At 35.8% G+C, this 26,206-nt stretch overlaps 1 protein-coding gene across 13 annotated transcripts in view; it reads right to left on the minus strand.

Annotated features, from left to right (window-relative positions):
• Positions 1-26,206, minus strand: part of KCNIP4 (potassium voltage-gated channel interacting protein 4) — a 375,732-nt gene that overhangs the window by 17,457 nt on the left and 332,069 nt on the right. For all 13 annotated transcript variants that reach the window (XM_052682834.1, XM_052682832.1, XM_052682842.1 and 10 more), the window contains 2 exons: positions 21,079-21,203; positions 805-874 (listed from right to left, as the gene is read on the minus strand). In XM_052682834.1, the coding sequence (XP_052538794.1) occupies positions 805-874; positions 21,079-21,203 (195 nt within the window). The remainder of the gene's footprint in view (positions 1-804; positions 875-21,078; positions 21,204-26,206) is intronic.

The raw sequence follows: 26,206 nt of genomic DNA on the forward strand, positions 1-26,206 counted from the left end.
TTGTAGGTTTTTATTTAAAATGAAACTAATTGGAAAAGCTTTTGTTCCCACCAATTAAGTTGAGGGGGTTTCTGATTTTTTTTTTACATGCATGAAAAGAAAGAGCTATGAAGAGCTACGAACAGTCCTATGCTAGCATGCAAATCTCAAGAGTTGTGGGAAAAGATGAAGAGGCAGGACTGAAGAGCTGTAGGAAAATAGGAAGAGAGAGGACTGAATGGTAAAGGTAAGCAGAAGAAAAGAAGAGAAAACTATTCAAACTAAAAAATAATCTGAGTTTCTATGCAAAAAGAAAAAGTGAAATGTTTTGTGTTGCCTTCATTGCACTGAAAGATAATGAAGAATAGGCCCTGGAAGCCATTGCACTGAAATTAAGCATAGCAGAAAAAACCTTTGTTTATGTAAAGAAACTCCATGAAAGTCAAGGGAGTTCTCCCACTGATACTAAATTTTAATTTGACTCACAAGACTAGTGCCTCCTACAGATTTCAATCCTACTGTGAGAGGTTTTGTGGAGTGAAAGAGAATGGAAAAGAATGCATAGGAAGTTTGAAAGGAAATAACCTACTTCAAAGATACCCAAATACAGGTGGTATCTTCGTAACAGCAGGCTGACTTCATGTAGATGTTGCATTTCCTTCAGAAACTTACACTTTTAAATGTGTCCAATAAGTACCCCAAGAGTTAAACAGAGCCTGAGACAACAACAGTTTCTTAATTTGAATAGGGTCTTTTGTCACACTTATAAGTAAACAAACATGCCACAATGCACTGCTGTACCAGTGAGGGCTGCCAAGTACTCACCTCCCTGTGGAAAGAACTGAGAGTAAATCTCTTTGAAGGTTTCTTCATTGACAACACCACTGGGACATTCCTGGAAAAAGTTAGAGACAATAAATAAATAATGTGGAATCTGTTTCAGGCAAGCCCTGTGTTAAAAGACCATATAGAATATGTGTAAACCTAAGAGTTCAACATTCTACATGAGCCTGATTTCACTCTAACAATATTAATGCATCACTTTGAAATGCCTTCCTAAAGAGTTCCCATTGGACAATTTTTTTTTCTGTGCCATTTCTTCTCAACTTCAGCATATAGAACTGAGTGACAGCATGAGCAGCAGCCACTGTGTCAATGTCACCACTGGTCATGGGCAAGCAGCACCTGTGTGGCACAGAAACCAAGCAGGAAGCTAAACTGCATTTGCAGTTCAGTATCAAAATCAAAATAAGCAGTCATAGTGTAGCTGATGAGTTACAGTTAGTATGTTCAGAAAACTCCACCTCAGAAGGTCTTTCTCAAGCCTTGCAGATCCTTCTGCCTCTTTACATCTTGTTTATAAACTGAAATATGTAAGGAAGAACAAGCAGAATCTGTCACAGCAGGATGTAGTCAGAGAAAACAAAGTGAAACAAAGGGGAAGAAAAGAGGATTAGAGCAGTCACTTTATAAAAATGAGTTATGTAAAGAGGTAGAAAAAACAAGGAATACAATATCAGTTACTAAGTCATGCAGTAAAAATCAAAGGCAAGACTCTGGAGTCAAGTCCCAAACTTTCCAGACTGAGCAGATGATTTCAGACAATGCACATAATTCCCTTTTGCCTTAATTCCTTCTTCAATGCAGTGGGTGAAAAAAAAGCCTGGCAAGCTCTATAAGACAGAAGTATATCTGGAAACAAAGTAAGGGAAGAAAAGTCAGTTAAGGTTCATATATATATATTTGTCAAGTGCTATGCAATTCACACTCATATGTGATCCTATTCTGGAGCACTGGGGAAAGGAAGTAGCTTCATATGAAGATAAAGAACAGTGTAACATCATTTGCCAGTGTAATAACAGCTTTTCCTGTGACAAATGACATTTCTATTAGATCAAATAAGGAACAAGAAGATATTCATAGCTTTGACAGCTTATGTGAAGAAACAAATAGTGTCATCTCACTAATTGAGAGATGATGCACTGCCTGAAAAAACCCATGTCAGATCTATACATGTTGGATTATTTTGACTGATGTCACCCTCAACCAAAATTTTGATTTACGTCACTTGCCCTCAGCCAAAATCAGATCGTAAGTTCCTGATAAGTGGGAGCATGCAAATACATAGTAAGAAACAATTGTTTGATCAGAACAGGTAGACAAAGGGCAGGCATGGAGACATAAGTACAAAATGACTTGTGTATGGCCACAGAGGCTGTCACTGATGCAAGCGTAATGAAAGTGCAGGTAATGAATAACTTCTTGAATTTATCTAGGTAGGTTCTCTGTATTTAGCTCTTCTCTTTGTCACGGCATTGCCAGTAACAGCTTACATTTTCCATCCACAGAATGTAAAACCTGAAATATTGGCCAATTACGCTTAGAAAAAACAGTTAGTTTCAAACTTTTCTTTTTTAAGCTTGGAGCTTTCTTCTGAGACTCTACAAGATGCAAACAGTTTTTCCTTAAGCAATTTGAATCTAAATACATATCTAGTGAACATCATTTACCTTCAATAACATTCTTTTGCTGTCTCATAAATCTGGCATTATTGAATTTATCAAGAGATTTCTCCATTTCTGTAAAAGGCATTTAATATTGTAATTGTTAAGTATTCCCCATGGCTTTATATCAAGTTATTGCTGACTTCTTCCATTGTACCAACTGCAATTTAAAAAAGAAAAAATGTTTCTAATTTTTCATTTAACTCTTATGAAGCAATATAATTAAATAGTTTGAAAGAAAAATTTTAGACATTTAAACCATTTCCCATATTCTTTTTTTTCCCTCCAAATGTATATATAATTTATTTTGTTACAGAAAATTTGTTTGACAGTCCTTTAAAATTGCATTAGATTGCATTATGTGTTCCTTGTGGAAGAAAAGGAAAGGAGCATAAATTCATCTTGAACTGTTCTTCCTGAGTCCTGTCCTCTCTGCTTTAAAGAGAAAATAAAATAGACTGACAGAGAGAACAGAGATAGAGAATAATAAATATGCTCTGCCTTTTGATGGTCTCTCCTGCTTGCTGTTTTACTGCTGGGAAATTACACTTCCAGCACATGGTCTTATGAACTACTCCAAAACCTGTAAATGATTTACAAGCTTCATGTTGTCTAAGCTGTCTTTTTTTTTTTAAAGTATTTCTAAGAATATTGCACTGGGCAGATTTATCTCTACCACTTAATCAACACCCATTTTAGACAGGAGACAAAAAAGAAAAACAGTGAAGGGAAAAGGGAACAAAGCAGAAAAAAAACACCAAGCTCATAAATCTGTCAGTACAATAAATATTTTTCAATGCTGGATTAAGCTGTATTACAAACTTTGGCAATTTTAAATATATTTTACTTACAGGCTTTTGCATGTCAACTTTCCCATCCAATTTTGTTCTGCTTGATTTCAGATATATGTTCATGTGTATCAACTTAATTGTCTCTGACTAACAATATTTTCTTTTTTTGCATAGACTTCTATTCTGACTGAAAACTTAAAAGTACCATGAATGCACAATGTAATGAAAATCGTAAACATAATTCTGAAATATCCTTTGAAGTTAACTCTAACAAAACCCATGCAACTCAAGCCCACAGTCACTTTTCATCGCCTGGTCCAGTTCTTAATTTTTCATTTGAATATAACAGGACTTTGACAAAATCAGCATGAGAACGTTAAAAAATTGTCTTAATTTAACAACATAATCTAGGCCAAATTAATAATGAAATCCAGGCCAACATTCACATCATGAAGTACGATCAGAGCTGCAATGCTCTGCATCTGGAAAGAAATTGTTCCTTGCATCAGAACAAGCTGTGAAGAGATTGGCAGAATGGCACCACTGCCAAAAAGGACGTGGGGTGACAGCAGATGTCAAGTTGAGTACGAGTCAACAAAGCATTCTTAGTGCAAATAAGTGCATGGCTCCCAAGCCATGGCCAGCTATTGTCTGTCCCTGCTTGTCAGAGTACAGAGCAGAGGCTAAGCGATGTGGAGGATCTGAGGAGGGCTCAGCAGCAGGGATGGAAAGTATGTGGAGGGGTGGAGAGCTTGGGGCCTGTTTCAAGTAGGTAGGTCAATGCTAAGGGATGAGACAGCAGCAACATACCTGAAGAGCAGTAATAGCCAAACCCTTGACTGGGGCAGACACTTTAACAAAAACAGCCTGAGTTTTGTGAGCTAACACTGGACAGATGAGAAAAACTATTCTATACTACTTGGTATACTGAATTCTGATATGTTTGAGATAACCCCTAATTTTAAGGAGAATTTGTGCTGTTGATCAGCTTTGGAAAGTCGTTCCATTGCATGTATGGGGCAGAACTTTTCTGTGCACTCTTTGCTTCCAAAGCTGCATCTCTGCAAATTCATTATCTGGGGTTTTTAGTACTGTATAAATTACTGGGAACAAGCCCACTGACACTTAGTTCATAAATTGTTCTTGTCTTCTTCCTTCTGTGAAATAAAATGTGTTCCAAAAGTAGCACATATAAAGAACAAAGGTACAAACCGTGCCTCAGAGGACAAGATAGGGACTTTGGTGAAAGATGTCTAACATGGTCTCATTATGCCTTGGAAGGAGAAAAACAGATAATCTCTCTCCGGAAGGGGCCCGTCACATCTTGACATGCAGGCTGACACATTGCCATTAACAGTACAGACATACTAAAGGCTTTTGCTAAAATGGATGTGTATGTCAGCTGTTGTGCTTCAGCAGCTGAGTCAAACAGGTATTTGTAGCACATATATGAGCCTTATAAATCTTAGCAACTGCCACATTCAAAATCTAACTCTGAATCTCTGATACTCAACAGCTTTTGCCAGTTCATGTCAGATAATAGCGCTCTGCTGCTCAGGTAATGGCTCTGTAGCCATGGGTCCTTATGGAAAAAAAGCTGGAATCCCAGCAGCTAGGAGGCTGAGCAGTGACAAAAGCACTAAGGTGAGTGTGGGTGGATGAAAATAATAGAAAAAGTTATCTCAAACAAGGAGTGACACGTTTAAAAAATGGTTTTTAGTTTGTTGAAAAACTAATGTGATTCTAATTGCAGTAGTGATTAGGCTGATGAATCACTAAAATTGCATGTATCCCATGTTTAGATGGGGTAATTGGCTGAGCAGTGAAGTTATAGTGCATGAAGTTATGGTTGTAGAATAAAAATAAAAACTACAAGTGACAAAAAGCAACAATGGCATCACGATGATAATTTCCACATCAAGGTTCCCAAGTTTTTAATTTTCCTTCCTACAGCTGCAAATCCACAACAACTTATTTCAAATGCCTCTTTGGAGTGGCTGGTGATTACAGTAATATCACCGTTTACCTTCAACACAGGGTGACCAAAGGTGTTTTTTTGCTTTTCCCCCAATACACCAGCTCCTCCAGAGCTGTCCCTGCTTACTTCTGTTTATATTTTATATGCTTTTTGCTCCCAGCTGTATGCTGAATTCTGTTAGCTCAAGCAGACCCACTAAGGAGGGTATTACATTTAATAAATATATATAATTCAATATATAGTACATTAATTTATATTCCATATATCACTACTGATTTTACTTGGGAATATCTTTAGTATTAAAAATACGTTTACCAATACCAATCAGGCTAAGTTCAAGTTTTGACCTCTGCTAGAACTGCATGCTGTGAATAAGCTTGTAACTTACTGTATTCTAAACAAAACAAAACAGGTAATTTTGTAACTCATTTCTCTATACTAAAAAATAAATCTAACGCAATGTTGATGTATTCATCAGGAATGCATTTCAGTGCCAGCTTATTTTTAAGTGACTAATAGTGTGATTAGCATTGTGTCCTGAAAGCATTCTTATAATATAGGGTGTTTTATATATTTATACAGAAGTATATATATAGATAGATAGATATAGATATATACATATATATACTTTTTTTCCCTCCAGTAAAAAGGCAGAACACATATCAGAAGTGATCTTACTGACAGAAGGGCTGGGTGGCACTGCTGGCCTTCAGATCACATCATTTGGCAACATGGGAGAAACACCAAGAAGAGGAAGAAAAACTACAGCAGCTAAAAAAGTGGCATAAACTTAGGAGTTCAAAGGAGATGATACAAACAAAATGCAGTTTGGGGTGAAAGAAGGGCTTGATTTCACAGTCTGAAATGTAGCTCAAAAGATATATGTAAAAGAGACGCTATGCACCAGATTATGAAGCAGTCTTAAAGTAATTTGGAGAAGACTTTTTTCTTAAAATATTTGAAATGTGGCTGATCACAGCACTGGAAATTAAGGCAGGGAAAACTAACGTGGGAAACGATAGATAGTACAAAAGATCTTCTTCTTTTCTCATTAATAGTTTTAAAATTTCCCACATTTATGCCCCTTTTTTCCTGTTCCTTTGCTCTAAATACTTCTAGAAGAGGCACTAACAGAAAAAATGTGGAGATAGGGGAGCAGCTGTTTTCATGGCACACTTAGATATCACCAAGAGGGCAATGAATTCATGGAGACTGAGCTGTAAGTACTGCTCATTAGGTGTCAGTAAAATTTCAAGGGGCTATTTCTTCTATAGATTAAAAGGAAAAGAATCCTGTCCTTCTAATCTGTTACAGACGGTCATTTCTCTGAAACTGCCTCTTTGAACAGAATCTTCTGAACCACTGCACTGTATTTGGGCTCTTCTTTTTGAAATTGGATGAATGGCATTTAATTTCCTTTGTATTGATTTCTCATTCAACACTTCCACATCAAATGGGCACTTTGAGGAAGTTTTCAGGAAATCAACACATGTATGAGATAATTGCAGTGACTGCAGAAGAGACACCTACTTTGGTTCTTTGATCAGGCAATTATATTCTTCCCCTGCTTCTGTGTTCCTCTTGAGCTTTGCTATCTCTTGCTATAAAAGGTAGTTCGTCAAAGGTCTGGGTGTGGTGGGCAGGACAGCATTTCAAACTCCTCAAAAAGGATGAATGTTGGTTTTATTCTTTATTCTATCTTTACACTGAGGCATGGCCTGGTCTATAATACAACAGAACAAGCCCAGACTGTAGTCATCTTTCTTCTGAAAAGTTACATATGGAGCTGCTTTTAATTACCGAGAAACAAATGCATTTTTCTGACATCTGACAACAATTACTCTAGGGAACATAAGACTCCAGCACTTGCTGCTAACCTACACGAAACTATTTAAGTACAAGCTACTAATGGCATTAAGAAAGGCTCTCTCCCTTTCACATCATTGCCATGGAAGTGGCAGCAATGTGTACCTCCTTACTCAGAATAGGAAGATGAGCATAGACAGGCTTCAATAGTAAAGAATTCTTACTCTACCCGACACTGCCTTCTTCTTCATACCAGTTACCTATAAAATGAGCACCAGTTAATTTTCTCAGAGAGAGAGGATAACTCCTCAAGCAACTCAGAATCATAAACTTGTTACTCTAATCAATTTTTGCATGCCATTAAATAATTAAAATATTTTGCTAACTATCCTAAAATTTTAAAATTATATTCCATATTTATTTTAATTACTGAATTATTAGAATTGTACTGATAAACAAAGAACTTTCAAGTTAGTATGTATCTGTGAATGCCAGAGACACAGGGAATGGAATGGACTCAATTAAGGATTTTCTTTCCTGGTTCAGCTCAATTCATACTTCCTAATTATTCTACATCTGTTTAAAGTAGAACACATACAAAGTGTAGGACAAAGTGTACTTAAGACACCATTATAGTTAAAGGAATTTCATGTAATTTTTGTTCTATAAATGCTTCCTGGAGTAAAATGAAGATTAATCAGTACATTATTGAAGACTTTCCTGTCTTGTATGAGTTCTGAAAGAGCCTGCACATTGATACACATTAATATATTTGGAAAGTAGACATTTTATAAATCTAAACCACAGGGTGATTTTTGTATGACTTTTGTTTGCTTGGTTTTTTTTTGTTTTTTTTTTTTGTTGTTGTTGTTTGTTTTTTTTAATTACTTTTCTTAATAACACTTCCTGAAATTACTCTTATGAAAATTTAATTCTAAGAAAAATTATATGTACACTATTCATATTTGTGAGATATTATCCCCAGCACAAAACCAATATATGTTATATGTATGAATGAGGGTGTTTCTAATGACCTATCTCTAGCCTGAAGGATGTAAACTCATTTTCTCTAATGAATAACCTGTACTCAGTGCAATGACATTGCAAACCATTGGTGTTTTTTATTTCAGTTATCGCTTCTACTTTTCATGTTATTGAAAAAGGGAAAGCTATTAACCCCCTGCGTATTGAAATTGAGACTACTGTATTTGATTTTTTGTTTGTTTATTAGATTTCTCATCATAGTTTTCTGACCTGTAAGCTGTAAAATAAAATAAAATAAAATAAAGCCTTCAAAGCACATTTTCTTTATTGAAATAGTTTTTGTTTTACAATTTGGAAAATAATTGTGGTGCAACCATATAGAAAAATGATATGCTATATCATAAGCAGAAAGTAATGAATAAAAATCCTTCTTTTTGATCTTTCTTTGCTGTTCTAAACTGCAGCAGAATTTAGCTAATGACTCACAGGGGCAACATCACAGGTTATTGAATTATCTTTTATTTCACATACGCTGCAGTGGCAACAGCCTGTACCTCTAGGAAAATCGGGGAAACCAATGGATTTTATAGCATCAAATCTCATCTGACTGATCAAGTCAGTCTGCACTGACATCCATTGGTGAGATACGTATAAGAACTGTTCAAGCCTCATCTCATCAGGTAAAACTCAGTGCTTCTTGTTTGAATTTACTGTAATAAGAATTACAATACTGCTTCCCAGTGGCACAGCAGATTTGTTCAAGGTTTTGAACCTCCCACTGAAAGATACTCTAACAATGAGAGGCTTCTTCCCACCCTCTACTTACTATGGCAGTTTCAGAGGAAAACAAGCAGAAACAGAGGAGCTGGCCCACACCCAGCATCTGTGTCTTCACGCAGTAAATAGCAATCAACACTTTGGCTTCATGTCCCATGCAATGGGCTGGGTGCCAGCAGCACTTTTAATCAGCGCTGCTCTTCATTTAGCAATGCCCACTAACCACTGTAATTTTCAGTCTCCTATTATTAGCACTGGCACTAAAGCAGCAGTAAATAACATGACTGAAGACCTTAACTTAAAAACTCACTCCAAAGCCTGACAGATCAAAACTTTATGGATGAGTCCCTGGCATCTGAGAGGTGCTTACTGCTTCTGTCCTTGTTTGTCACTACAGGAGGGCATTTTACAATCCTGACTTCACAAATAGGAAGGCACTATAATTAAATTATATGTAGCAGAACCCATGCTTTAAACACTGAGTGGTGCATTTTGCTGTAAACACTTGGCAAAGACAAGGTACTTAGACTCTTGGGAAAAACTGTATGGAGGCAAGCACTGCCTTTCATATAGTTCTATGTGAGTGGTTTTGACCACATCCCTTCAAACCAGTTATGTTCTCAGGTGAGCACAGGAGAAAACCTCTTGCCAGCAAATGCTAATTGCTCAGGTTGATTCGGCCTTAAACCCTCTCAAAAGATATCCTTGAAAAGGATGGAGAACACCATCAGTTCCTACCAGCAGTATGAGCATATATATCAACACCCTACACTAAAACCATGGAAACCTTTATGTTTCTTACATGAGGGAGTTAGGATTTAGGAGCTCAGTTGGTGCTTTTGTTGGTTATAATAACATTCTTATAGTCTGGAAAATTCTGAGGAGGGAACGATAGAACAACCTTCCTCTAAACAGTCTGATGCTCTCCTGTTAGCAGATTAGCACAATTTTCTACAATTACTAATATTGCATAACCATTATGGAAAGTGAGAAAGCCAGAATTTAGCACAAAGTATTTATTAAGCAAACTCACTGTGTCAGGGATTAGACACAAGAACTATATTTTGTTTAAAATTCCATGGGTTTTATTTTTTTAAAGTTTGTCAGAGTCAACTGTTGGTATTAAGTGCTGACACTGTTTTAATCATTAAATAAGAACTGTGGGTTTTGTACTCCTGGGACTCATCTGAACGTAAGACAATCAGCTTGAAAATCTGTCCTATCTCATAACGTTTCAGCATTTTTCAAAGAGTGGCAGTTCTTTTGTTTCTTCAAAGGCATGCCATAGTAAAGACAGATCAGTATTTGGTTAGTGCTAGCTGTGATGAAAAACACTGAAGAATTTCAGCTCCTACAGAATCCTGTCAGCTTGCAGAAATGGCAAAGAGCATAAAATTCAATGCAGCATAGGTTAGAAACTGGAAATCAAACACTGTATTCATTACTTACATTTCATATAGTAATACATTTATCCTTTAACAAAGTTTTTTGCATTCTCTGTTTCTTATAAAACTTTCGTTCAGGAGAAGAACCCAAGCATTGCAAACTAAAGAACAGAAGTAAGTGCTTACTTACATAAATGTAATGTATATGTTATAGCTTGAAGTTGGCATAAATAGGACCTGACCAAGTACAGCAGTGAAAATCACACATAATTGTAGGGTAGTAAAATATGTGAAGCTGCTCTCTGAGGGACATAGGAGATCCACAGGAAGAAATGCTTCTTCCACATTCACAATGTAAAGGCATTTTGCCTTCTCATGGTGGCTCTCTGGCATTCAACATCTGACATGGGTTTTTCTCTTCATGTCACAAAACCTCACATCTGAGCTTGTCCAACCTGCCAGCACACTACATCTACATTTCTCTTAGTCTGTAACCCAGAGAGGTTATCCCAGAGCATAGGTCCATGACATGGAGAACACACCTGACCGGTAGAATTGCCCTTTTCAAAGTGATCATGGAAGGGCCAGAGCAGGCTTTATGGCAAGGAATGCCTTCGAGAAAGAGGAACAAAAAGCTCCATAAAACGATGAAAGATATACTATAGCTACTTTACAAATGAGATATTGTTTCTATAACTCAGTAAAAGATATGAAAAAAACATCAAAAACCGATTAGAAGTTTAGACAGGGATATAAATTAGTAACATTTTTAAGCACAGTAAAAATCTAAGTAAGCTACATGAATCAATTTCCTTTTGACTGTTTTGAAGCCTTCACTGTTTTGTAGGTAGATACTCGGTACACTGGGTTCTCATCTTTGGCAGCATTTCTAAAATTTGTCAAGTAAGTCAAATCACTGGAATTGAATACCAAGATAATTCTAAATAAATGGTGACCAATAGTTGCTGAGATATTTTTTGTGAAAATGAACAGCTCAGAGAAACAAAAAAAGAAGCTGAAGAAATCTCCCAGCTAACACAGATGAGCGAAAAAGATAACTAGAGAATCAAGCACATGTGGAAAAGAGTTATGCATCATAGAGTGTAGGCATAAGACAGAAATTTCATTTCTCATAGGGGTATCAGTCCCTAAGGAGATTCATTGAGGATGAAATTGCTTGGCATAAAAACTTCTTGCAAAACCTTCTAAGTTTATGGCACATAAAACTTTTCTCTGTTCCATAACAGCAGCTTCTGAGAACAAAATGAAAAAACAAGGCTTTTATAACTTAAGCTGCATTACAGGGGGATGACACTACATCTCTTATGCAATGGAGCATATGCTGTGTGACTTGATTTAATTTTTCCAACACTACTGGAAATGTACTGGATTTTTTAAAATCAAATTCAGTGTTGCTATTTGATCAACTCTGAGAGATTATTATGACATTCAAATCTGGGAAGTTATACTAATTAAAATAAGAAACAGAAAAATTACTGAGCATAAGCATATGAGCATAACCCATGAGCATAAGCTTCTAGCCAGTTCATGGTCTGCTTGCTGTTGAGACAGTTAATTGAAAAGGGATAGTAATCCTAGCTAATCCTAGGATCCTAGTTAGATCTCCACTGAGAGATGGAGCAGAAAGCTACGTAGAGAGCCCTGAAGTTTCCCAAAAGTTGCTCCAAGGAAATCTAAATGCACAAGGCATGTTGTTTGCAGGGCAAAACATGAAAACCTTGAATTTCATGTCCTCTGTTTAATAACTGAGAACTCTGAAGAGGTCCAGCAAGCTTCCAGTTGAGCTGAGGCAATAAATTGATGTGTAGTCTTTCATCGCCTATTAATATGTCACAAAAAAATTGAAGAAATCAATACAAGGATCAGATTTTTCCAGCACAGAGCAACAAGTACATGTACTGGTAAAAAAAAAATAAAGCATTAGACTATGTGTTGGTTTTACCTCATGGGCATTTCTTCCTCTGGGACTGGCCTGGAGGATTTCAGAGCCAATTAGCAATAAATTATTGTTGTCTGACAGAGTGAATGAATGTGTGGTTCTTTTCATCACAGACAGCTAAAACACTGAAAGACAAATCATCTGAAGAAAATGGTAACTGTGACTTTTCTATCTATGGGCCTGGAATCTTTCAGAAGGCATTCTTGTATTGAAAAATACGTGAAGAAATTCACAGAATATTCTTAACATTTGGATATGTTCCATCAAACTCAATGAAGTTTTACCACTAACTTCAATAGGGGCAGAATTTCATCCCAGAAGGATAAAATTATAAATTCAGAAGCTCAATGTTACAAGTATCTAGAATTGGTGAGTTTATAGGTGTTGTTAAAACATGACAAACAACATTTTTATTACTATCTGATACCAAGATAAATCTGATTTTACATTTGCTTTCCTCTAAATATCTCTGTTATTAGTGCCACTCTTCTATCTTGCTCTGGAGGAAAGCAACAAGCATTTCCAGTTCAAAATTCATTAACAGTAATCAATCACCCATTTTACTATTATTTTTACTGAGGAGTCATTATTGTAAAGAAAGAGCTTTTGCCCTAAAAGCTTTGCAAGTAAGTGGGAAAAAAAACAAACCCATGAGTTAAACTGGATTCTTCAGTGGGATAATATGAAGTTGTTGAACCTGGATTTCCTGCATATTGATACAAAACTCTATTGCCTCAACATTACACATGCTCATCCTGTGCACCTAAGTTCAGTGATTGCTGCTGATAAATACAATCTCAAGCATGATCGTGTACCTGTATCTACAATTGAAGGTAGATACTGAGTCAGAAACAGTGCTATAAATAACCAACTGCTGGGGGCTCACTTATAAAAATCATTCTTGATACCTCAGTGACATGGGCCTCAGTAATGTTGGCCCATGTCAGAGATTCATAAATGGAGCAAGTAAATCACCATTAGAAGCACCGCACAGACAGCTTCCTAGATCAGTGCTTCTTTTCAGACATGAAGTTAGTGCTGTTTCCAGTGATGGATATGGAGCTTTGCCATGAAGGGGTCCTGCTCAAATATACCATCCACAGAATACACATTTCACTCAATGCAGTTGAATTCAGCCTTCATTTTTCTCTCCTGTGAGGATGAACTTTGTTGTCTCCAGCTCCTGGGAAAGTTCAGTTTCCCACAGTCACCAGCCTCCCTACTGCTACTCCCCACTTTATTCTCAGGGTATGTTTGAGGAGGCTCTGATCAAAGGCTGAGAAGCAATCTCTCAGATAGCCAGGGACACTCTAAAAGGTTTTGGCTGTCAGAGTAGATATTAAATTAGGCAATTGTCAACAAGGAGCCCATGCAGGCAGTGAAGCCATGGTATAATGTGCTCTTGCAACCCAGAAGGCTTTTTAGGATGATAGGCTTTTAAAGGTGTGTAACAGTTAATAAGTCAGCAGGAAAGCCAATGTTAAGAGTCTTCAGATTTCTAGCTACAGGCTGTGTTTACTGAATCATGCTGCCTTCTGCATTATTGGTTCATATTACTTCTGTTACACTTACTGTATCCAAGGTTCTTTAAGTATATTTTATAATAGAATTAATTGGGCTGAATAAATTCTCTAACTTGAAAGTTAATGTGAGAATCATTCAAATAATCCAAGTGAAGAGCAACTGCACAAACATCCAGCTGATCTGAAGAATGCTGCTCTGCTAGATACTTGGATTCAATCAAAGGAAAATGCAGTTTGGGCCACAACTTGTAATATTCTTCCACGGCGCTGAAAGGCTTCACCTTCATGCTTTCACTTGTGATTTACTGCTTTATTTGAAGATCTATTGCTGCCTACTTTTAACATAGATGTAGAACAAAGTAATTTCTTTAAATTTCTTACACGAAATTACTTCTGTGGAAAAAAAAAAACAACTTCTGAAGCTTTCTGAGACTAGCTGTGGATTTGGTTCAAACTGATTGTGAATTTAAAGAATAAAAAAAGATCCAAAATTACTTGGGAATTCCTGTCATCTGGAACAAATCCCTGAGTTCAGCATGAAAAAAGATCTTATCTGTAAAGTTTTGAAGTACTCAGGACCCAAATGTTTGAACTGCACCATCCAGAAGTATCACTATAACAGCATGCCTACTTAGAATTATTCTTGTCCAGTTGGAGTCCCTGAATTACACTGTAAGAGAGATAATTTTTAAATGACAACATTCTCACTGATGCATTGCACCAAATTTTACATCTCTAATGTTAGTGATGATGCAGAAATAAAAATCCAATATTTCTGCTTAACTCAAGCACCACACTTTGTGAGGCTCAGTCCAGATGCAGCAAAAAAATAGCTTCAGCGAGGCGTAGCCAAAAGACATTTTGCTTCTCATATTCTAGTACATAAACATTTATATTTCTCAGATACAACATTAAAAACTTTATTGGTGAAAACAGCCCTGCCAGTAGATGGGCTATGTTAAACAGCTGGCTAGTAGAACAGAAAGTATGTACTGCATGTAAAGAGTCAGCCTGGCATGACCAACATTATGCCTTAAGTGAGATCAACTGACAGCACACCAGTCACATGAAAGGGTATTGCCAGCTTCAGATGGGAAGGGCAGACAAACACTGATAGCAATTTAAACAGACTAAAATATAACACTGATTTTTTTGAAGAAGAAAAACTTCAGAAGTATTCACTGCTCTGAACTACTGAGTGCTTAAAATCATGCTCTTTTTATATTGTGCTTAATTAGTGACTTAGGACCTACATTTATCAGAAATAACTCAGAAGTAAGCAATCACTATTATGAAGACAATCTCTGATGTGCCAGATGACAATTTTTCCCCGATGAACACAATGTGAACAGCAGTAAGTCATGAGATGAATAGAAGTGTAAGGACTGAGTTTGCTATTAACTTTCAGAAAGAAGATTTCAGTCTCTGCCAGCAACTGCGAGACTAATTGAAACGCGTATCTCCACTGAACACATTAAGGTCTGTAAATCTGTGACGAGTGACAAGTATACACCAGGACTGTCAAACTCCAGCTCCAAATTACTTCTACTCGTATTTGAGAAGTTTTGAGTTTCTCAACTAACTCTTGAAAGAAATATAAAATGAATGTAAGCATTATTTATTTCTCATTTTGTGAAAAATTTTTCACAAAAGTTCCCTCTAAGCCATTGGTAACAAATGCCAGTGCTTTCAAAACATGCTCACAAACTTCTACCCTTTTTTAAAAAGTGTTTTCTCACTCATGTAAAACTAAAAAGACACTCTATCTGAAGTCACAATTGATAAATAACAACACTATTAAAAAAAAAAAAAAAGGAGTTTTGTAGTAGACAGATGTCTCTCTTAAGTGCACAGACTGCTGGTGAGATGAAATCTTTGTTCTCGTCCTAGGACTCAGTGGAGGAGACTGAAAAGAATATTTAAGCTCTAAGCCACTTCATCTCCAAGGACAAACTCTGGAGAACTGTTGTGAAGGGCAAAATACTTTTGTACTAGAGTCCTCATCCTTCATGCTGAGTGCTATGTTTTGTTTTCTCTCCCTACTTTAACCTGTATTAATCTTGAATATGTACTAATTACAAACATGGATCCTGTCTAGAACTGAATGGGAACACAGTGAACTGAACGCATTCTATTGCCTTTGAAATGGGGGAAATTAATTTTACAGATAGCTGATTCAACTTACAGGTAGCTGATCTGAGCTAAAGTGTTATTTCTCCTTGTGTGAAACCTTTTGTTTCAGTGTTCAAGGCCATATGGGATGGGACTTTGGGCAGCCTGATCTTCTGGAACATTGTGTGCCTATGGATCTAGTTGGTCTTTAAGGTCCCTTCCAACCCCCAAAATTCACTGATTCTAAGAAATGAGGATTCACGTTGGCTTTTCTCCTTGTTACGGTTTCCAGTAGGGAACAAATGCTACATGAGGAAGCAAGAAAAAATAGAATGGACTTTCCAAATTTGTATGGCTCATCATGAAGTTACTCCAAGTTTTCATATCATCATATTTTTTCCTCTCTCTTAGAGAGAAAATGCTTGCATTCTCTGTCAGTTTTTTAGCATCTGACAAATACAATAAAAGGGAACACATTTTTCATTTGTATTAATTAAATTCTGATCAAGACATTGATTATTTTAGTCTCTGAAAGACAAAAGGGAAGTTTTTTGCAGAAGATAATTCATATACTGCAAAATGCATGGCAGATATCCTCTAATGCTTAGCAAAAAAAAAAAAAAAAAGCAAGGGAAAAATTATTTTAAAAAGAAATACATTTTGATTCAGTACAACTAATTTTTATCTTCTAATCTCAACTAGTTTTTTTTACAAAAATTGTATTTTTATTCATGACAAGATGCTCTGATTATCAGGCTGTTATAGCACATGTGATCAAAACTACCTTGTTCTTAAAGGCATCTATTATCAGATCACTTTTGCCCTTGAAAGTGCCCAATCTAACCTACAAGCACTGGAGAGGGAAATAAATTCAGAAAAATATCTGTACCTCGCGCCTTTCAGCAGCCAGTCTATGCAGCTTCCTTGCTACCCTGAAGGCTGTCTTAACTGAGTTAGTTCATGGGCTCTGTCTTTTAAGAAACTGACTGTAATGAGATCTGCTGCTAAACAGCAGCAAGGTTTTCTGCATCATATCATATGATCTAGCAAAAAATAACTTACAGGGCTTTAAATATATAATACAAACATTTATCATATAAGATCCGGAACTGATATTTGAAGGCAAGTTTGAATTTTGTTTCCTTGACAGCTAACGTGGTAATATAAAATGTTGTCCCTCTACAATTTAAAAACATTTTTAATGCCAGAATGCCCACACTATATACATACAAAAAGTTATATGAAACAACAACATACATTTCCACAGTAAGCACTTATGCGCATTTTGTTTATTTATGGAGGCATTTTCCGACTAAGAATGTGAGAATTCACACTGTACTTGTGTTGAGAATGGGAATTGGGCTGCCATACAGGACACAGAAACAGCTGTTAGTTTCAAATCATTAGCCAATCCTTTGCATTAAGTTAGTCATCTATCCTGAATGTGGGCAGATCAGATCAGAAATGGGTAGAGGCCTCTTTACATCATCTAGTCCAACTTACTTAAAATATGTATGTATTCTTATAGTTGGGTATGTAGATATACCTTAGATTGTTACACCCAGAGGACAGGAACAGATTGGAAAAATACTTAATTAGACACAAGTGCTTTTTCAAAAAAAAAACAAAAACAAAGGGATTTTCCTGAAAAGGTCAGTGGGAACAGTTGTACCTTATTTTGCAAACTCTTGAATGCTCTAGATAATCAACAAGTGTTACGATCAAAAAAATGAGCTGTCATTAAATGTTCACTGAGATTCACAAATGCAACAGACAGTTTTACAATGCTTCCATCAAACTGTAATTGAAATGGAAAAGCCTTTGAATAAATTAGCATATTTTGAGTCATGCACATAGGAATTTTTATGTGGATGGTAGTATGATGGGAGAAGCATAACATTAGTAGAGCTGTTTCCTTACTGTTGCTGTTTGCCTCATTTACTAACACTAGTAGGGAAGAAAGCTGTCTTAGAAATCTTGTTTTCTCAATAAATTTTACAAATATAGAGCTGCCTATTTAAAGCTACTGTATGTATCCAGGGACATTTTTATGCATGTACAATTTCAATTTACACTTTCTCTGATATACAGCTAGATGAGAAAAATGTTCATCAAGAAATCTTTAAACATTTCCAGGAAAGTGGAATAGTTTCCCTGAACAACATTCTGCAGATTTTTTTTATGACAATAACAATCAACCAAAATTAAAAGACATTAACATTTAAGTTTAGCATAGGAGCATCCTTTGTGCAACACAAGTATTATTAAGTATTTTTTAAATGGAAATTTACCAAAGCCAGGGACATTTTTAAATCTGTGAGAGATCTATCAATGGACAAAAGAGAAAGAAAGACCACATGTTGAGTGCATGCTTGATAGTCTGTGCAATTTATTGTGAAGTACCTCTTGTACTAGGCCTGCCACAGAGCCATTGGTTTGAAAGGTTAATGACTGCTGCAATCACAATTTCAATTTACAAGAAATGGGATGACAAGAAACCAAATACAAAATGGAGAGGTCCCACTGTGATGGCAGCTGAGCAACAATTCATCAACAAGAGTGCATGAGGATTGTAAAGCCAGAGTGCTAAGGACAATCTGGGAGGGCTCAGGACTTCTTTTAATCTCATTTTTCAAGGATAGCATAGATTTTAAATGGAAAAATTGATGAATACTCATAAGTCATCCTTTCATGCTTTTCCTTGTAACAGCTGTTAGGCCATCTGAAAGCGCTTATCTCACTTACTTACATTTTCTGTAATATATCTCTTCTTGTACTTTAAATTTTGACCTTGATTACTACCAAAACAGCCATCAAGACAAGCATTTCAATGCTATTAGGGCCTTTTTTTGCTGTTGTCCTGTATTTGCTTCCTGAAACGTCAGATGTTCTACAACGCAGACTCTCTAAAGCTTTCGTACATTTACACAGATACAAGGATGCTATCTGACTCTTGGTGCTCCTCATATATAAACTATTTTTTGCTAGATTTGGAATGCAACTTGTCTGTAAATCAAATTCATGAAAATATCTTTACAGGCTTATATTTTTATTTCTCTTTGAATAAAAAGCTTAATAAATGAAATTTTGTAGACATCACTTATACTAAAGTAATACAGTAATACTTGTTGCTTTCCCATCTGAAGTCAAGAAGTGTGTGTAACTAACATGAAACCATAAATAATAAGTTAGTGGACATAAGCGGGATAAATTCTGGTTGCTCCTATCTCAGAACACACAACCTAGAATTGGGCAGGATTCAGGGAAGTCAACAGGTTGGAATAAGTTATGTACAATGAAAGATTATAAAGACAAAAAAAGTTTTAGCTAGGGAAAGAAGAGACTAGACAGGGTTTGTGGCAGAGATGTGTAAAGCAATATCTGAGAGAAGTAATGGTAACAGTTACTCATTTTCTCATTGCAGAAATACAATAGCTATTAAAATAGAAGGAAGTTGGTTTGAAATAGACATGAATTATTTTTAAGATAAGGTATAATTATGACATAAATGTAGTTAAAGTACATAAAACTGAAATATGCAGCTGTAACATTCAGTATGGTAAATATTTCAGTATAAGAATGCAAGGTGACAGAACAGTATGCGAGCCAAATGATAACTCTAAATTTCCTCTGTTCTTATATCCTTTCCTTTACATGGCTACTATTGAAAGAAGTATGCTGAGGCATACTAAATTCAACTAAATACAACATTCCAACTCTCCCCTCATCATTGCTGAATTAAAGGCAAATATCACCTCCTTCAATCTGTCCACCAAGACCTCCGGGTCTTTTTCTGCAAAACTACTTTCCAGCTGGATGACCTCCAGCATATACTGATGCATGAAGCACAGAGATGAAGCACATGGGGTGAAGATACTGACAGGATAGCATTAAGCTGAATTTAAAAAGAATGGTACTGAGAAGGGAAGTGGCCAATGGCAGACAGAATTCAACAAGCATTGTCGAGGGAGATCATTTAAATACAGACATGGGAGAGACTACAACGCTGTCCCATATCAATGCCTACCAAAGCACTCAAACTGTGTTTGATAAAACCTGAACAGGTGACAGGAAAATGAACTAACTCACATAGACAACCTTCTGACAGAGCTGAGACACACTTGCCCTACCCACTCTCTGAAGAGATTAGGTAGCTGCAATCTAGCACCAGGTTTTGCAGTAGAACAGACAAAGATGAGAAACAAAACAAATCCCAGCTCAACCAAAGGTAACCATTCATTTCTGAAGTTTGAAGCCTGGGTTAAGACTGCTGCTTTAAACTGATTTATAACAGTCATCAGCACTGGGCATGTTTTACAGCATTTTTGAAAGTAATTGATAACTTTACAATCATATTAGACACGCAAAAAAAATCTGAGTTCCATGCTCATTAGCTCCAAAAAGTTGAGGATATTTATACTTGCATGTCTTTAATTACCATGTACTGATAAGGAAATGAAACACTTTAAGAAAGATGTATTACCATCACAACTCCTTTGATGCAATACATTTTAGAACACAAAAGTAGATCAAGAGCTGGAATTCCTCTTGAAAATTACAGTAAATAGTAACCAATTAAAATACTTCCTTACAATGTATTCTCTTCTTCCATGCGTCATGTTACACAGAGAAGCATCAAGGTCCTTTGTTCTGAGGCTCTAAAAATAACTTTCTTAGAGAAACGGACAGAAGGCTTATTTTATCCACTACACTTTTACCTTTCTGCCTTAGATAATTAGGAACATTAGCTCATGATTTGCAATACCTTGGGACTAGGTATCATTAACAGGGGAATGTTCTTTAGTACCTTCAGGAAATGAAAGCCTTTGAGAGCAATCATGGTTAATCACTACCATGACAACATTATATACTGTCTGAAAATGGAGATGATACATAGCCAGGACACATTAAGTGACTCCGTATTTTACTTCCATTGTGAGCTTCCAATAAAAATGTTGTTTTAAAGTACCCTTTCACACAGCTTGCTTTCACTACATCACTACTCCTATCATTTCATTAATCCAGCCTCAACACAACTTTTAATCTCTCCTTGAACAGTCTTACTTTACTAACTTAAATTATTCTCTGCTTCATACTTTGCATCTTTTAAACTCTTCACTTGTTGCAGATTGATTATTTCCACACTTTATGCATGTTTCCACATGCAGCATTTAACCATGGAACCCCACAAGCTCAATTGAAAGCCATCCTGCACAGCTGAGATCGCAGTGGCATGTAATGTGTGAAACAGATGGTAAATTAAAAACTGAAGTACTTACATTCTTGAAACCTCTATATAAGATCTGAAGTTCCTTCTTTGTGAATTTACTCTGTGCTTCCAGCAGCTCAAGAGCTTCAGGTCTATGCCGTACTGTGGCCATTTCCATTTCATCTTCTACAGTGTCTGCAAAATGCAAGAGACAGAAAGGAAAAGCTCAACAAGAAATGCAGGATGTAGAAATATCTATCCTATGTAGGAAAAAAAGAAAATTAGATGACATTATTTTAAAGAATGGTTTTTGTGACCTAAAAGACATGTAAGTTCAAAATGAACGTGTCACAGGGAATCTGCTTTAATGGCTGCATAGAGTGTGGAACAGCAATGTCGATCCAGAGGTCTGGATATTATTACAATATTAATATAAATAACAGTAGACTGGAAAGCAGACATTCTACACGGACATACATGACATATTCAATAGGATTTTGCTGTTTCTACAACCCTCTGAACAACGAAAAGACCTTATAAAACCTTACTGTGTCTCAGCAATACTGGTGATATTCCCTCCGTCAGTCACTGGATCAGCCTGGGATTCCCAGTGTCCTCCTTTATGGATAACTTTGTAAAATGTTTGGGAAGGATATTCCACATTCAACAGTGGGCCTTACTTTGAGTACAGCATAAGAAATGATTATTCATGGTGAGCAGCTTTAAGGAGGTAACATGAAGATTTCAGCAAATATGAATGCCAATATACACCTTTAAGGCTCTAATATAGTTCTAAAAGGACATAATTAAAATGTGAGAGTCCAAAAAAATAGCTAAAGCAGTGTACAGTACAGATTTTCTTATACAGGAGTACAAGGCATACATTTGATCCAAATTTTGACATACCGTATATAGTACTCCTGATAAATTCAATCAAATCACTGCCTTTTGCTGGATCGTTATACCAGTTACAGAAATGTAACCTGAACAAAACATGTTTTTTTTTTCTGGTACAGTGCAATAATAACTTTCAATTGCTTGAGAGAAATCTGGCATCAGGAGATCAAGTTCAACTATCCCCAAAATGGACCACTTTAGAATAAAACCAGAGAATCACTGAATGGCTTGGGTTGGAAGGGACCTTGAAGGTCATCCAGTTCCAATCTCTCCACTATGAGAGGCACTCCACTAGAGCAGCTTGCTTGGAGCACAGAATCAGTATATATCAACAACTTGGATAAATGTTCAAAAAATTGTAGGACCTTGTCTTTTCCTCCTGGTAGAGAGAGGTTGTTGCTGGCACTCATCTCAGGAACCTAAGGATTAAAGAAATATTCAAGGTGTGGAAAGAAGAAAACAGATGTTTAAAAAAAAGAAAAAAAAGAAAAAAAGAAAAAGTGAGTTCCACTGCTTGAGAGGCTTCCAGTAGAGAATGGATGGTCCAATAGCAGAGGCAATATAATATCAAAAGTGTATGTAATTATTCCTATTTCAGTGGTGGTTTAACTGAAAGACGAGAAAGCAATGTTCTGCTGTAAACTCTAGGCAGGTATATTTCTCATACAGGCATGTCATCAAAATGGTAGTGTCTAACTGGTTTCCTAAACCATTAACAACGTCTTGTGAAAGAACCAAGACTGAAAGTGAAATGGCAGATCATCACATCGACTTAAAACTCAGATCAAGACTTTTAAACACATGGATATTTTTTTCTGATGTTATTAAGAATTTCTTTCATGTAACCAAACAGGAGAAATTAACAGATAATTTCTGAATTGTGTCTGAACTGAATTTAGCCAACTTCTGCTCCAAGCAAAGCCTCTGTGCAAGGCAGCATCCACAAGCCTAAATGTTACTGTTCTGAACACAGCATAGAAATATTTACGTACTTTGAAATACACAAACACCTGTACAATGGGCATAAATGCAGATTCCAAAATCTGACAATGTGCTGAACAGAGCCATTAATACAGTGAACCCATGACTTATATACATGCGTAGTTTTTTAAATATATTTTCTCACTATGCAGAAAATAAGTAATGTGGTGAGTTTAAGGCAGTGCATATAGTTAGGCTGAAACAGATATCTTCGATGAGCAACACTGGTTCAGCAGATTTTTCAGAGTAAACTGAAGTGTTTTAAGGTTGCAATGTGATGTGTAACATTAAATGATTTAGGTATTAAAAGGGCACAAGTTTTACAGAATAACTCTTTATTTTACTTCTACTCTGGTGATTTTTTTCTTCAGTTTCCTCCTAATAGCACTGTTCTTCAGTATGGATATGCTTCAGTTTCTGCTGGTTCCTTCTTACCCTAAATCCCAAGACTAGGTAAATATTTACCTTAAGAGCGTCAACTGTGAATTCTTTTCAGATAAGATGACCAAGGAGTAAGTAAGGACTTGTAACTTTAGAAAATCAGCAAGTCATTTCATAGATGTAATTATAGGTGCAAGATAAAAGGCATGGTGTTAGATAAAAAAAATGAACACCGTTAATGCTTTATGGCTTTTCAAATCTGATTCTTAGAACATCATTTTCTCCTGACAGTGTTCCTTGAGTACATTCATTTTATTAATTAAAGCTGCTTCTGTCAAAGTTTTTCAGTTTAGACTCAATGTAGAAAGATTTATTAGAATAAGAAATACAGTGCTAATCCATTTAGAATGACGTTTGCAGATGCCATAACAAAATGTTAAATTCAATCACTGAGCCAGACTGCAAATTTACAGAACACTTTGCATTTCATAACTCTTCTGAGAGACATGTTAGTTTTGTCTGGCTCTTTACTTTGGCTTTTTCCAAGTCATTATTTATGAGTGTAAGCATTACAGAGAATGTCTGTAGGAGGAACCAGACATGACATTTTTCATTTAATCTGACAGAAGATATTTTCCAAATCAGTATCACCCATAGACTTATCTGAGAATATCCACTGTGTATTGGCTTATGGGCAAGCTAAAACATATTTCTCTTCCATGCACTCGTGCGATGTTTCAGATGACTCAGACACAATCAATATTTTTGTGAAAAATTCCAATGTAAACACTATTGACAAAAAATCCACCACTTTACATCATCGTTTTGACGTCTGGTGATAGTTTTGAAAGATCAATATCTGAATTCACAGGATTCTAAGAACATTTCAGTTCTCACCTTTAATAAGAAAATTCATCTCATGTGGCAGTGCAGTTCTATACAGTTATCAAAGCATAATTAAATTGTTCCAGAGTTAAGAATCTGTCTTCCCAATGTTTGGAAAGCCTAACAAAATTCCTGAGCTACATTTTAATTCTCCTTGAGAACATCCAGGGTTTATTTTGCAAGGTTACCGAAGCTTTGCCATCATATTTTTAAGGAATTTTCTCTTCTGTATTCATTATAAAATAACTATAACGACATCATATAGATATGCAGCAGAAATTTTCTCAGGTGTATAAAATATGAACTTGAGAATAAATATTGTTGAAATGCCACTTTTCTATGTCATGAGTTACACAGACTTTAAATTTATTATCATTTAGAGAGATAGGGACTTACAGGGAAAAAAGGTCTCTATTTGTGAATCATCCAATTACCTAGAGGGATATCTACAAGCTCTTCTAGAAGTTAAATGAATAAATGTAATAAACATAAGGCCAAATATATGTGCCACAGAAAGTGATGCCTGTATGTCCTTATTGATGAACATTTCTACAGTGTTTAATGATTTGGTAAAAATGTAGAAGACTACAGTGTGGTGGCAATATTAGTTTTCTGTTAATGAAAAGATTCAGTGTAACAGTCTTATCACACTCCATTTCCGTAGCACCTTACTGACACAAACAGTGCAAAAATAAGATCAGTGGGAGCTTTCTGGTAATATGCCAACCACGCTGATTAATATACTATAGCATTCATGAGTTACTTGTTGTCTCTCTCTCAAAAAAAAAAAAAAAAAATTAACACTTATGGCTACCATCACCCAGGCAAGAAAAAAACACACACTTCAACATGTGCAATTAAAATGTGTGAAAATACATCTATTTTTCAAGAGAAGTTTTGTAATTTCTACAACATTAATGAAAAATTCATCATTTCAGTTCTTTAGTTTCTTCAATTTAAGTTAAGAACTCTTTTTTCACATTTTTCACAAAGTGCTAATATATCTCAGCTGAAAAAGAGAAACAAGTTCATATTTACTTCTTAATATATTAAATAAATAATCATATGGGTGTCATTAATGAGTTATCTTCCAGCTAAACAGTAGAGACAGTTTTTAAGGCATTTGCTACAGGAGCTATGCTTTGAACCTTCCATCACATATTAAATAACAAAATGGTAAAATCAATGCGAAAAACAGACATACTCCTTAAATAATGATAAAAACGAATCAAAATTTAGGGCATACCTGTAAAAATTGTGCATATACGTTTGCCTGTACAGATCCCAAATTTCATCTCCCTTATTTATTTAATAATGGCATGCATACACACTATTCCAAAACCAATCTTAAGTCTAGACTTACCAGTCTAAAATACACAAATAAGAAAAAGCACTCTGAGGATGTACTGTTGAATGGGAAGGCTGAAATAAGTTTTTATCTTTATTATTAAAATAACCCTTTTCTGCACATATTCAATTGCAATACACAACTGCATATGCAACTGCAAATTAAGGGTTGGCAGTTCTTCAACAAAATACTTGCTTTAAATCTATTCCTAGTAAATTTTCTAAGGAATTCATATTATGTGGTGGTCATTGTAGGTAGTTCTGACTTCATTCCCAGTACATCAGGAATGTTGTTTCTTTCATGCCAGAAGAAATCAAATAGCACATTATGTCAAAATACAAAAACAACAATGTACATCTACAATTTAATGTAATATTTTCATTTAATGTAATATTCTCATTTAAAACAACATCTCATTATGTACAAGAGCACAGAGGAAAATGTCGACTTCATCTTTTCTTTTTACTACTTGGTTCTTAAATATGAAACAACTAATGCAAGTTCTACCTTGTCTTCTCTTTCGGCTTGTAAAAATACTTTCAGCTCAAAAAAGCACATTTTGCATGGTCAGAGATTTTGAGAAAATTTAAATATTTTCATGTTACCTGTATAGACAAAAATGTCGCACAGAGATGTGCAAGGAATAAGAACATGTCGCTCTCCAAACATCAGACAAAGGAATAAAACCTTCCATTTCTTTTTAGTC

Source organism: Tympanuchus pallidicinctus, unplaced genomic scaffold, assembly GCF_026119805.1.
Source record: "Tympanuchus pallidicinctus isolate F22 unplaced genomic scaffold, pur_lepc_1.0 scaffold2, whole genome shotgun sequence".
NCBI classification, from domain to species: domain Eukaryota; kingdom Metazoa; phylum Chordata; class Aves; order Galliformes; family Phasianidae; genus Tympanuchus; species Tympanuchus pallidicinctus.